At 37.8% G+C, this 12,964-nt stretch overlaps 1 protein-coding gene across 2 annotated transcripts in view; it reads right to left on the bottom strand.

The window, feature by feature from the left end:
- CHM (CHM Rab escort protein) overlaps positions 1-12,964 on the bottom strand; it is a 249,951-nt gene that overhangs the window by 162,562 nt on the left and 74,425 nt on the right. For both annotated transcript variants that reach the window (XM_005902355.3, XM_070365658.1), the window contains exon 3: positions 6,603-6,675. In XM_005902355.3, coding sequence (XP_005902417.1) covers positions 6,603-6,675 — 73 coding nt within the window. The remainder of the gene's footprint in view (positions 1-6,602; positions 6,676-12,964) is intronic.

Here is a 12,964-nt window from a genome sequence, read left to right as displayed (position 1 = left end):
TTTAAATTTTTAAAATTTTTAAGTCCTCTATTACTCCTTTAATTTTGATTTTTATAACCTACTATTACTTTTCAAAAAAAAAAAGACGATACTGGATGCTTGGGGCTGGTGCACTGGGACGACCAAGAGGGATGGTACGGGGAGGGAGAAGGGAGAGGGGTTCAGGATGGGGAAGACGTGTATACCCGTGGCAGATGCATGTTGATATATGGCAAAACCAATACAATACTGTAAAGTTAAAAAATAAAATTTAAAAAAAAAGACTTTTTTAAAGCAAACTTCATATTTTTTTTCATAATTTTTGTGACTTCTTTTTTCCTTCTTCTTCTTTTCTTTAATATTGTATTTTTGAAAATCAAATCTCTACTCTAGATTATTAATCTTTGCTTTTGGTATTTGTTATCAATTTTGTACCTTTAAGAACCCACTCTTCAGTACCCATTTTTACTTGGGAGAGAGATTATTGGCTTGATTGCTCTCTCCCCTTTTGGAATCTCCTTTGTCTCCACCAAGTCACCTCTGTTTCTTCCATCCCCCTTTTCTTCTACACCCAACTCTCTGAATCTCTGTGTGTTCCAGACGGTGGAGAACACTTAGGGAACTGATTACTGGCTGGATCTGTCTCTCTCCTTTTCATTCCCCCCTTTTATCTTCCTGGCCACCTCTGTCTCCTTCCTCCATCTTTTCTTCTCTGTGTAACTCCATGAACATCTTTGAGCACTCCAGACTGTGAAGCATACATAAGGAAGTGATGACTGGCGAGTTTGCTCTCTCCTCTTTTGATTCCACTTCATCTCATTTGGGTCCCCTCTAACTCCCATCTCCCTCTTCTCTGCTCCATGTAACTCTGTGAACCTCTCTGGGTGTCCCTCATGTGGAGAAACTTTTCATCTTTAACCTAGATGCTTTATCACTGATGCTATATATAATGAGAAGTCTTGAGACTACTGTAAAAATAAGACTGAAAACTAGAAGCAGGTGACTTAAGTCCAAATCCTGAGAACACCAGAGAACTCCTAACTTCAGGGAACATTAATCAACAGGAGCTCATCAAACGCCTCCATACCTACACTGAAACCAAGCACCACCCAAGGGCCAACAAGTTCCAGAGTAAGACATACCATGCAAATTCTCCAGCAACACAGGAACACAGCCCTGAGCTTCAATATACAGGCTGCCTAAAGTTACTCCAAAACCACTGACATCTCATAACTCGTTATTAGACACTTCATTGCACTCCAGAGAGAAGAAATCCAGCTCCACCCACCACAACACTGACACAAGCTTCCCTAACCAAGAAACCTTGACAAGCCACCAATAACAACCCCACCCACAGCGAGGAAACTCCATAATAAAGAGAACTCCACAAACTGTCAGAATACAGAAAGGACACCCCAAACTCAGCAATATAAACAAGATGAAGAGGCAGAGAAATACACAGTAGGTAAAGGAACAGGATAAATGCCCACCAAACCAAACAAAAGAGGAAGAGATAGGGAAACTGCCTGATAAAGAATTACTACAAAAATTATAGTGAAAATGATCCAAAATCTTGAAATAAAAATGGAATCACAGATAAATAGCCTGGAAACAAGGATTGAGAAAATGCAAGAAAGGTTTAACAAGGAACTAGAAGAAATGAAAAAGAGTCAATATATAATGAATAATGCAATAAATGACATCAAAAACACTCTGGAGGCAACAAATAGTAGAATAAAGGAGGGAGAAGATAGGATTAGTGAAGTAGAAGATAGAAGGGTAGAAATAAATGAATCAGAGAGGAAAAAAGAAAAACGAATTAAAAGAAATGAGGACAATCTCAGAGACCTCCAGGACAGAGTTAAACGCTCCAACATTCAAATCATAGCAGTCACAGAAGAAGACAAAAAGAAAGACCATGAGAAAATACTTGAGGAGGTAATAGTTGAAAACTTCCCTAAAATGGGAAAGGAAATAATCACCCAAGTCCTAGAAACCCAGAGAGTCCCAAACAGGATAAACCGAAGGCAAAACACCACAAGACACATATTAATGAAATTAACCAAGGTCAAATACAAAGAACAAATATTAAAAGCAGCAAAGGAAAAACAACAAATAACACACAAGGGGATTCCCATAAGGATAACAGCTGATCTTTCAATAGAAACTCTTCAGGCCAGGAGGGAATGGCAAAACATACTGAAAGTGATGAAAGAAAATAACCTACAGCCCAGATTACTGTACCCAGCAATGATCTCATTCAAATACGAAGGTGAAATCAAAAGCTTTACAGACAAGCAAAAGCTGAGAGAATTCAGCACCACCAAACCAGCTCTCCAACAAATGCTAAAGGATATTCTCCAGACAAGAAACACAGAAAGGGTGTATAAACTCGAACGAAAACAATAAAGTAAATGGCAATGAGATCATACTTATCAATAATTACCTTACACGTAAATGGGTTGAATGCCCCCAAAAGACAAAGACTGGCTGAATGGATACAAAAACAAGACCCCTACATATGTTGTCTACAAGAGCCCCACCTCAAAACGGGACACATAGAGACTGAAAGTGAAGGGCCGGAAAAAGATATTCCATGCAAATAGAAATAAAAAGAAAGCAGGAGTAGCAATACTCATATCAAATAAAATAGACTTTAAAACAAAGTCTGTGAAAACAGACAAAGAAGGACACTACATAATGATCAAAGGATCAATCCAAGAAGAAGATATAATTATAAATATATATGCACCCAACACAGGGGCACCGTAATGTGTAAGGCAAATGCTAACAACTATGAAAGCACAAATGAACAATAATACAATAATAGTGGGAGATTTTAATACCCCACTCACACCTATGGATAGATCAACTAAACAGAAAATTAACAAAGAAACAAAAACTTTAAATGATACAATAGACCAGTTAGACTAACTGACATCTATAGGACATTTCACCCCAAAACAATGAATTTCACCTTTTTCTCAAGTGCACAAGGAACCTTCTCCAGGATAGATCACTTCCTGGGCCATAAATCTAGCCTTGGTAAATTCAAAAAAATTGAAATCATTCCAAGCATCTTTTCTGACCACAATGCAGTAAGATTAGATCTCAATTACAGGAGAAAAACTATTAAAAATTCCAACATATGGAAGCTGAACAACACACTGCTGAATAACCAACAAATCACAGAAGAAATCAAAAAAGAAATCACAATATGCATAGAAACAAATGAAAATGAAAACACAACAAAGCAAAACCGATGGGACACCGTAAAATCAGTGCTAAGCGGAAAGTTCATAACAATACAGGCATACCTCAAGAAACAAGAAAAAAGTCAAATAAATAACCTAACTCTACACCTAAAGCAACTAGTAAAGGAAGAAATGAAGAACCCTAGGGTTAGTAGAAGGAAAGAAATCTTAAAAATTAGGGCAGAAATAAATGCAAAAGAAACAAAGGAGACCATAGTAAAACTCAACAAAGCCAAAAGCTGGTTCTTTGAAAGGATAAATAAAATTGACAAACCATTAGCCAGACTCATCAAGAAACAAAGGGAGAAAAATCAAATCAAAAAAATTAGAAATAAAAATGGACAGATCAGAACAGACAAGACAGAAATACAAAGGATTGTAAGACACGACTATCAGCAATTATATACCAATAAAATGGACAACTTGGAAGAAATGGACAAATTCTTAGAAAAGTACAACTTTCCAAAACTGAACCAGGAAGAAATAGAAAATCTTAACAGACCCATCACAAGCACAGAAATTGAAACTGTAATCAAAAATCTTCCAGCAAACAAAAGCCCAGGTCCAGACGGCTTCACAGCTGAGTTCTACCAAAAATTTAGAGAAGAGCTAACACCTATCCTACTCAAACTCTTCCAGAAAATTGCAAAGGAAGGTAAACTTCCAAACTCATTCTATGAGGCCACCATCACCCTAATACCAAAACCTGACAAAGATGCCACAAATAAAGAAAACTACAGGCCAATATCACTGATGAACACATACGCAAACATCCTTAACAAAATTCTAGCAATCAGAATCTAACATCACATTAAAAATATCATACACCATGACCAAGTGGGCTCTATCCCAGGGATGCAAGGATTCTTCAATATCTGCAAATAAATCAATGTAATACACCACATTAACAAATTGAAAAATAAAAGCCATATGATTATCTCAATAGAAGCAGAGAAAGCCTTTGACAAAAGTCAACATCCATTTATGATAAAAACTCTCCAGAAAGCAGGAATAGAAGGAACATACCTCAACATAATAAAAGCTATATGTGACAAACCCGCAGCAAACATTATCCTCAATGGTGAAAAATTGAAAACATTTCCCCTGAAGTCAGGAACAAGACAAGAGTGCGCACTTTCACCACTACTATTCCACATAGTTTTGTAAGTTTTGGCCACAGCAATCAGAGCAGAAAAAGAAATAAAAGGAATCCAAATTGGAAAAGAAGAAGTAAAACTCTCACTGTTTGCTGATGACATGATCCTCTACATAGAAAACCCTAAAGACTCCACCAGAAAATTACTAGAGCTAATCAATGAATATAGTAAAGTTGCAGGATATAAAATCAACACACAGAAATCCCTTGCATTCCTTTACACTAATAATGAAAAAACAGAAAGAGAAATTAAGGAAACAATCCCATTCACCATTGCAATGAAAATAATAAAACACTTAGGGATATATTTACATAAAGAAACTAAATACCTATATATAGAAAACAATAAAACACTGGTGAAAGAAATCAAAGAGGACACTAATAGATGGAGAAATATACCATGTTCATGGATCGGAAGAATCAATATAGTGAAAATGAGTATACTACCCAAAGCGATCTATAGATTGAATGCAATCCCTATCAAGATACAAACGTTATTTTTCACAGAGTTAGAACAAATAATTTCACAATTTGTATGGAAATACAAAAAAACTCCAATACCCAAAGCAATCTTGAGAAAGAAGAATGGAACTGGAGGAATCAACCTGCCTGACTTCAGGCTCTACTACAAAGCCACAGTCATCAAGACAGTATGGTACTGGCACAAAGGCAGAAATATAGATCAATGGAACAAAATAGAAAGCCCAGAGATAAACCCACACACCTATGGACATCTTTCTTTGACAAAGGAGGCAAGAATATACAATGGAGAAAAGACAATCTCTTTAACAAGTGGTGCTGGGAAAACTGGTCAACCACTTGTAAAAGAATGAAACTGGAATAGTTTTTAACACCATGCACAAAAATAAACTCAAAATGGATTAAAGATCTAAACATAAGACCAGAAACTATAAAACTCCTAGAGGAAAACATAGGCAAAACACTCTCTGACATAAATCACAGCAGGATCCTCTATGACCCACCTCCCAGAATATTGGAAATAAGAGCAAAAATAAACAAATGCGACCTAATTAAAATTAAAAGCTTCTGCACAACAAAAGAAACTATAAGCAAGATGAAAAGACAACCTTCAGAATGGGAGAAAATAATAGCAAATGAAGCAAGTGACAAACAACTAATCTGAAAAATATAGAAGCAGCTCCTGCAGCTCAATTCCAGAAAAATAAACGACCCAATCAAAAAATGGGCCAAAGAACTAAATAGACATTTCTCCAAAAAGACATACAGATGGCTAACAAACACATGAAAAGATGCTCAACATCACTAGTCATCAGAGAAATGCAAATCAAAACCACAATGAAGTACCATTTCACGCCAGTCAGAATGGCTGCTATCCAAAAGTCTACAAGCAATAAATGCTGGAGAGGATGTGGAGAAAAGGGAACCCTCTTACACTGTTGGTGGGAATGCAAACTAGTACAGCCACTATGGAGAACAGAGTGGAGATTCCTTAAAAAACTGGAAATAGAACTGCCAAAATGACCCAGCAATCCCACTGCTGGGCATACACACCAAGGAAACCAGAATTGAAAGAGACACGTGTACCCCAATGTTCATCGCAGCACTGTTTATAATAGCCAGGACAGGGAAGCAACCTAGATGTCCATCAGCAGATCAATGGATTAGAAAGCTGTGGTACATAAACACAATGGAGTATTACTCAGCCATTAAAAAGAATACATTGGAATCAGTTCTAATGACGTGGATGAAACTGGAGCCAATTATACAGAGTGAAGTAAGCCAGAAAGAAAAACACCAATACAGTATACTATCGCATATATATGGAATTTAGAAAGATGGTAACGACAACCCTGTATACGAGACAGCAAAAGAGACACAGATGTATAGTACAGTCTTTTGGACTCTGGGGGAGGGGGGAGGTGGGTGATGATTTGGGAGAATGGCATTGAAACATGTATAACATCATATAAGAAATGAATCGCCAGTCCAGGTTTGATGCAGGATACAGGATGCTTGGGGCTGGTGCACGGGGATGACCCTGAGTGATGGTATGAGGAGGGAGGTGGGAGGGGGGTTCAGGATGGGGAACATGTGTACACCCGTGGCAGATTCATGTTGCTGTACGGCAAAACCAATACAATATTGTAAAGTAATTAGTCTCTAATTAAAATAAATATATTTTTAAAAAATAAAATAATTAACTAAAAAAAAAAATAAGATAAGAATTTTACCTGGTGTTCCTTTAGCCAGGACAACAGACCTGAAAAGCTAAAACTGGCCCAGTTTCCTCCATAGTAGCTTCTTCTGTAACAATTAAAAAAAAAAAAAAAGTAAATGAAAGGTTATAAAAAAATCTAATCACTGATATTCATCCCTATTCATTTTTAACACTGCTACCTCAGAGTTCAAAAGTACACATAATTACGATGTGGAGAATCAGAGGAGGTAACAGAACAAAATAAGTGGAAGTGGGACTTGCAGGCCTCAATGGTAACTTTTCATTATATAAGGCATTAAAAAATCTCTTTGGCTTCCTTGGAACATTCTGCACTGATCAAGTGTCTCTGAGCAGGTGATAATGAACAACATTTTACTTCTGAGTTAATAAAAATGGCTGGGAAGAAAATCTTGGTAGATCTCAAAGAAGGCCACTGGAAAAAACTGCTAAGTTTTCCACAAGCAGTAAATATCCACTGCCAGCACCACCAGAGAACTCATCTCACATGCATAAATACATAAATAAATTTATTTATACATACACATATTACTGGCTACTCTAGTGGTAGACCCTGTGCCATTCTAAGCCTCCAGGGCCAAAAATAAAAGTAGATCCTGAAACAGTTATTCACATCAAGACTTCTGTGATAAGTATAAGAAGAACAATATTTCTACTGATAACTGAACTGTTCTTCACTCCACAGCACTGTGAAAATCAATCCATTTTATAAAACCCAGAGATCTTCTAGCTAGGATCAGATAAACCCTGCAGACACTGGACTCCTAATTAATTTCTGTTAGTAGCGGACTTCCCCTAGAGAAGGAAATGGCAACCCAGTCCGGTATTCTTTTTGGAAAATCCCTGGCAGACTACAGTCTATGGGGTCGCAGAGAGTCAGACACAACTGAGAGACTAAAACACACACACACACACACACACAGAGTAGGAGATACTGGGCTTCCATATCCTTACAAAATTCATCATGTTACATTGATTCTTTGTATGATGAGTCCCCAAGTACATTAAAATCCACCTATAACATTCACTCTAGTTTTGAGAGATTGTTGGTTTTGTTTTCATTTTTGCTTCTCTAGATCTTTCTCTAAGGAAATAAAAATTTATAAAAGGCCTTTTTAAAACAAAAACTAAAATCTCTAAAAAAAAAAAAAAAAAAAAAGGAAATCTAAAATTACTCATCCATAATATTACTGAATAGTCTCTCAAAATCCCAATATAGATTTTTCTTCAATCAACTCTTGATTGGTCTTAAGAACAATCAGTTTTACCCTCAAATTTTTTATTAAAATCAATGCTTGCTCTAAGAGAGAAAATGATTAAACCAAACAACTGTGAAAGTAGACCTACTAATAACAGATCACTACTTATAATCTGATAGTTCTCTTGGGGATAATGCATATTCATAAACTGTCCATATCCTGAGAAAACTTTAAAAATTTAGATAGAATTTCAGCTATACTCTCAATTCCAGTTGTTGGAATCAAGAAAGCCTAGAAGCAGTGATACCTTGGATCAGAGACAACAGGGGAAGAAAAAGGTGGGCAATAGCCAGTATAGAAGAGAAGGAGGGAAAGAGAAGGATGTTAGATTTAGATTTTCCAAAGCAACTTTATACTCTCTTCTCCCTTGCCTGATAATAATTCACTTTTGCCATCCCTTCCTGTCATCTAAACATCAATATAATACTCAACAAAATTTTAAAATGCCCTAAGTATTGAAACAAATAAACAAACAAAACCTTGAGGCAGTGATAAAAAAGCCCCACTGTCTTTATATATTTTGCTGAGATATTTAGATTTGTTTTCATTGTTATTCTTCAATTGCTAAGTTGTGCCCAACTCTTTGTGACCCCATACATTACAGCACGCCAGGCTTCCCTGTGCTTCACTATCTCCCAGAGTTTGCTCAAACTCATGTCCATTGAGTCGGTAGTGCCATCTAATCATCTCATCCTCTGTCACCTCCTTTTCCTCCTGCCTTCAATCATTCCAAGCATCAGGGTCATTTCCAGTGAGTTGGCTCTCTGCATCAGGTGGACAAAGTATTGGAGCTTCAGCATCAGTCCTTCCAATTATATTCATGACTGATTTCCTTTAGGATGGATTGGTTGGATCTTCTTGCAGTCCAAAGGACTCTCAAGAATCTTCTCTAATACCACAATTCAAACGTACCAATTCTCCAGTGCTCAGCTTTCTTTATGGTCCAACTCTCACATTCATATGTGACTACTGGAAAAACCACAGCTTTGACTAACAGAACCTGTCGGCAAAGTAATGTCTCTGCTTTTTAATATGTTGTCTAGGTTGGTCATAGCTTTTCTTCCAAGGAGCAAATATCTTTTAATTTCATGGCTGCAGGAATTCCCATCTCTTTAAGAATTTTCCATAGTTTGTTGTGACATTGCAGTCAAAGGTTTTAGTTTAGTCAATGAAGCAGAAGTAGATGTTTTCCAGGAATTCCCTTGCTTTTTCTATGACCCAACGGATATTGGCAATTTGATCTTGGTTTCTCTGCCCTTTCTTAATCCACCCTGTACATCTGGAAGTTCTCAGTTCACGTACTGCTGAAGGCTAGCTTGAAGGATTTTGAGCATTACCTTGCTGGTATGTGAAATGAGTGAACTTATATGGTAGTTTGAACATTTTTTGGCATTGCCTTTCTTTGGGATTAAAAGGAAAACTGACCTATTCCAGTCCTATGGCCACTGCTGAGTTTTCCAAATTTGCTGTAATATTAAGTGCAGTGCTATAACTGCATCATCTTTCATCTTTTGAAATATCTCAACTGGAATTTCATCACCTCTACTAGCTTTGTTCATAGTAATCCTAAGGTCTACTTGACTTCACACTCCAGGATGTCTGGCTCTAAGTCAGTGACCACACCATCATGGTTATCCCAGTCATTAAGACCACTTTTGTATAGCTCTTTTGTGTATTCTTGACACCTCTTCTTAATCTACTCTGCTTCTGTTAGATATTTGCGATTTCTGTCCTTTATTGTGTCCATCTTTGCATCAAATGTTCCCTTGGTATCTCTAATTTTTTTGGATATATCTCTAGTCTTTCCAATTCTATTGTTTCCCTCTATTTCTCTGCATGGTTCACTTAAGGCTTTCTTGTCTCTCCTTGCTATTCTCTGGATCTCTGCATTCAGTTGGGTATATCTTTCCCTTTCTCCTTTACTTTTCACTTCTCTTCTCAGCTATTTGTAAAGCCTCCCTCAGACAACCATTTTGTCTTCTTGCATTTATTATTTTTTTTTCTTGCATTTTTTTCTTTGGGATGGTTTTGGTCACACCCTACTACACAATATTGTGAACTTCTGTCCATAGTTCTTTAGGCACTCTGTCTACCAGATCTAATCCCTTCAATCTATTCATTATGTCCGCTGTATAATCATAAGGGATTTGATTTAGGTCATACCTGAATTGTCTGAGCTTCCTCAGAAACTCAACTGTAAAGAATCTGTCTGCAGTGTAGGAGATGGGTGTTTGATCACTGGGTTGGGAAGATCCTCTGGAGGAGGGAATGGCAACCCACTCCAGTATTCTTGCCTGGAGAATCCCATAGATAGAGGGGCATAGTGGGCTACAGTCCATAGAGCTGCACCGAGTTAGACATGACTGAAGCAAATAAGTGCACATGCATATCTGAATGGTCCAGTGGTTTTCCCTACTTTCTGTAATTTAAGCCCAAACTTTACAATAAGGAGCTCAAGATCTGACCCACAGTCAGCTCCAGGTCTTGTTTATCTTCAGCTGAGTTTATCTTCAGCTACAAAGAATATAATCAATCTGATTTTGTTACTGACCATCTGGTGATGTTCACATGCAGAGTCATCTCTTGTGTCATTGGAAGAGGGTGTTTGCTATGATCAATCAATGTGTTCTCTTGGCAAAACTGTTAGCTTTTGCCCTGCTTCATCTTATATGCCAAGGCCAAACTTGCTTGTTACTCCAGGTATCTCTTAATGTACTTTTGCATTCCAATCCCCTATAATGAAAAGAACATCTTTTTTTCTGTGTTAATTCAAGAAGGTCTTGTAGGTCTTCATAGAACTGTTTGATTTCAGTTTCTTTGGCATTAGTGGTTGGGACATAGACTTGGATTACTGTGATGTTGAGTAGTCTGCCTTGGAAACAAACCAAGATCATTCTGTCATTTTTGAGACTGCACCCAAATACTGCACTTGGACTCCTTTGTTGACTATGAGGGATACTCCATTTCTTCTAAGGGATTCTTGCCCACAGTAGTAGACATAATAGTCACCTGGACTAAATTTGTTCATTCCCGTCCATATTAGTTCAGATTCCTAAAATGTCAATGTTCACTCTTGCCATCTCCTGTTTGACTACTTCCAACTTACCTTGATCCATGGACCTGATACTCGAGGTTCCTATGCAGCATTGTTCTTTACAGCATTAGACTTAAAGAGAAGGGAATACCAGACCACCTGACCTGCCTCTTGAGAAACCTGTATGCAGGTCAGGAAGCAACAGTTAGAAGTGGACATGGAACAACAGACTGGTTCCAAATAGGAAAAGGAGTACGTCAAGGCTGTATATTGTCACCCTGCTTATTTAAATTACATGCAGAGTACATCATGAGAAAGGCTGGGCTGGAAGGAGCACAAATTGGAATCAAGATTCCCAGGAGAAATATCAATAATCTCAGATATGCAGATGACACCACCCTTATGGCAGAAAGTGAAGAGGAATTAAAAATCCTCTTGATGAAAGTGCAAGAGGAGAGTGAAACAGTTGGCTTAAAGCTCAACATTCAGAAAACTAAGATCATGGCATCCGGTCACATCACTTCATGGCAAATAGATGGGGAAACAGTGGAAACAGTGGCTGACTATTTTTCTAGGCTCCAAAATCACTGCAGATTGTGAATGCAGCCATTAAATTAAAAGACACTTACTCCTTGCGAGCAAAGTTATGACCAACCTAGATAGCATATTAAAAAGCAGAGACATTACTTTGTCAACAAAGGTCTGTCTAGTCAAGGCTATGGTTTTTCCAGTGGTCATGTATGGATGTGTAAGTTGGACTATAAAGAAAACTGAGGGCCGAAGAATTGATACTTTTGAACTGTAGTCTTGGATAAGACTCTTGAGAGTCCCTTGGACTGCAAGGAGATCCAGCCAGCCCATCTTAAAAGAGATCAGTCCTGGGTGTTCATTAGTAGGACTGATGTTGAAGCTGAAACTCCAATACTTTGGTCATCTGATGCAAAGAGCTGACTCATTTGAAAAGACCCTGATGCTGGGAAAGGTTGAGGGCAGGAGGAAAAGGGGATGACAGAGGATGGGATGGTTGGATGGCATCACTGACTCAATGGATATGAGTTTGGGTAAACTCCAGGAGTTGGTGATGGACAGAGAGGCCTGGCATGCTGCGGTTCATGGGGTTGCAAAGAGTCAGACACGACTGAGCAACTGAAATGAACTGAACTTACTTTCACCACCAGACACATCCACAACTGAGCACTGTTTCCTCTTTGGTCTAGCCTCTTCATTCTTTCTGGAGTATTTCTCTGCTTTTCCACAGTAGCATACCTAAAGACCTGGGGGCTCATCTTCTGGTATCATCTCTTTTGCCTCTTCATACTTTCATGGGGTTCCTGAGGCAAGAATACTGCAGTGTATTGCCAATTCCTCCTCCACTGGACCACATTCTGTTAGAACTCTCCACCATGACCCATTAATCTTGGGTGGCCCTACACCACATGCCTCATATCTTCATTGAGTTACACAAGGCTGTGATCCATGAAATCATTTTGGTTAGCTTTCTGTGATTGTGGATTTTGTTCTAAATGCTGTGAGAATGTTGTTTTTGCTTCTTCTGTCTGCCCTTTGATGGATGAAGAAAAGAGGCTCTGCCAAGCTTCCTGATGGGAATGAGACTTCTTTTAAGCCAGCATAAGTCCTAAGTGAGAAGCTCTGGCTACTGGGTGAAAGCTTTAACATCTAAGTAAATTTTTTAATGGCTATATCAATTTATAAGTAATAAATATATATCAGAAATTTGGCAATTAGGGTAGACAAAGGTTTTTCAGAAAGGGCACAGAAAGCAATAAAAACTATCAATAAATTATAATTCATCAAAGTGGAAAACTTCTTCACAAAACACATCAGTTTAAAAAAATGAATGGGCTAGGCACAAAGTAGGAGAAATATTCACAAAACATATCTGACAAAGGACTAGTATCCAGGATGTATAAAAGAACTCTCTCAACTTAAAAATAAGACAAATATTCAAATATTAAAGTGAGCAAAGAGATTGAACAGACATTTCACAAAGGAATACAGATGTGCTTAATGAACACATGAAAAGATGCTGAACATTATTGGGTA

This window comes from Bos mutus, chromosome X, assembly GCF_027580195.1.
Source record: "Bos mutus isolate GX-2022 chromosome X, NWIPB_WYAK_1.1, whole genome shotgun sequence".
Classification (NCBI taxonomy): Eukaryota; Metazoa; Chordata; class Mammalia; order Artiodactyla; family Bovidae; genus Bos; species Bos mutus.
The sequence above is the reverse complement of the archived record's forward strand: the minus strand, read 5'-3'. Positions and strand labels throughout refer to the sequence as shown.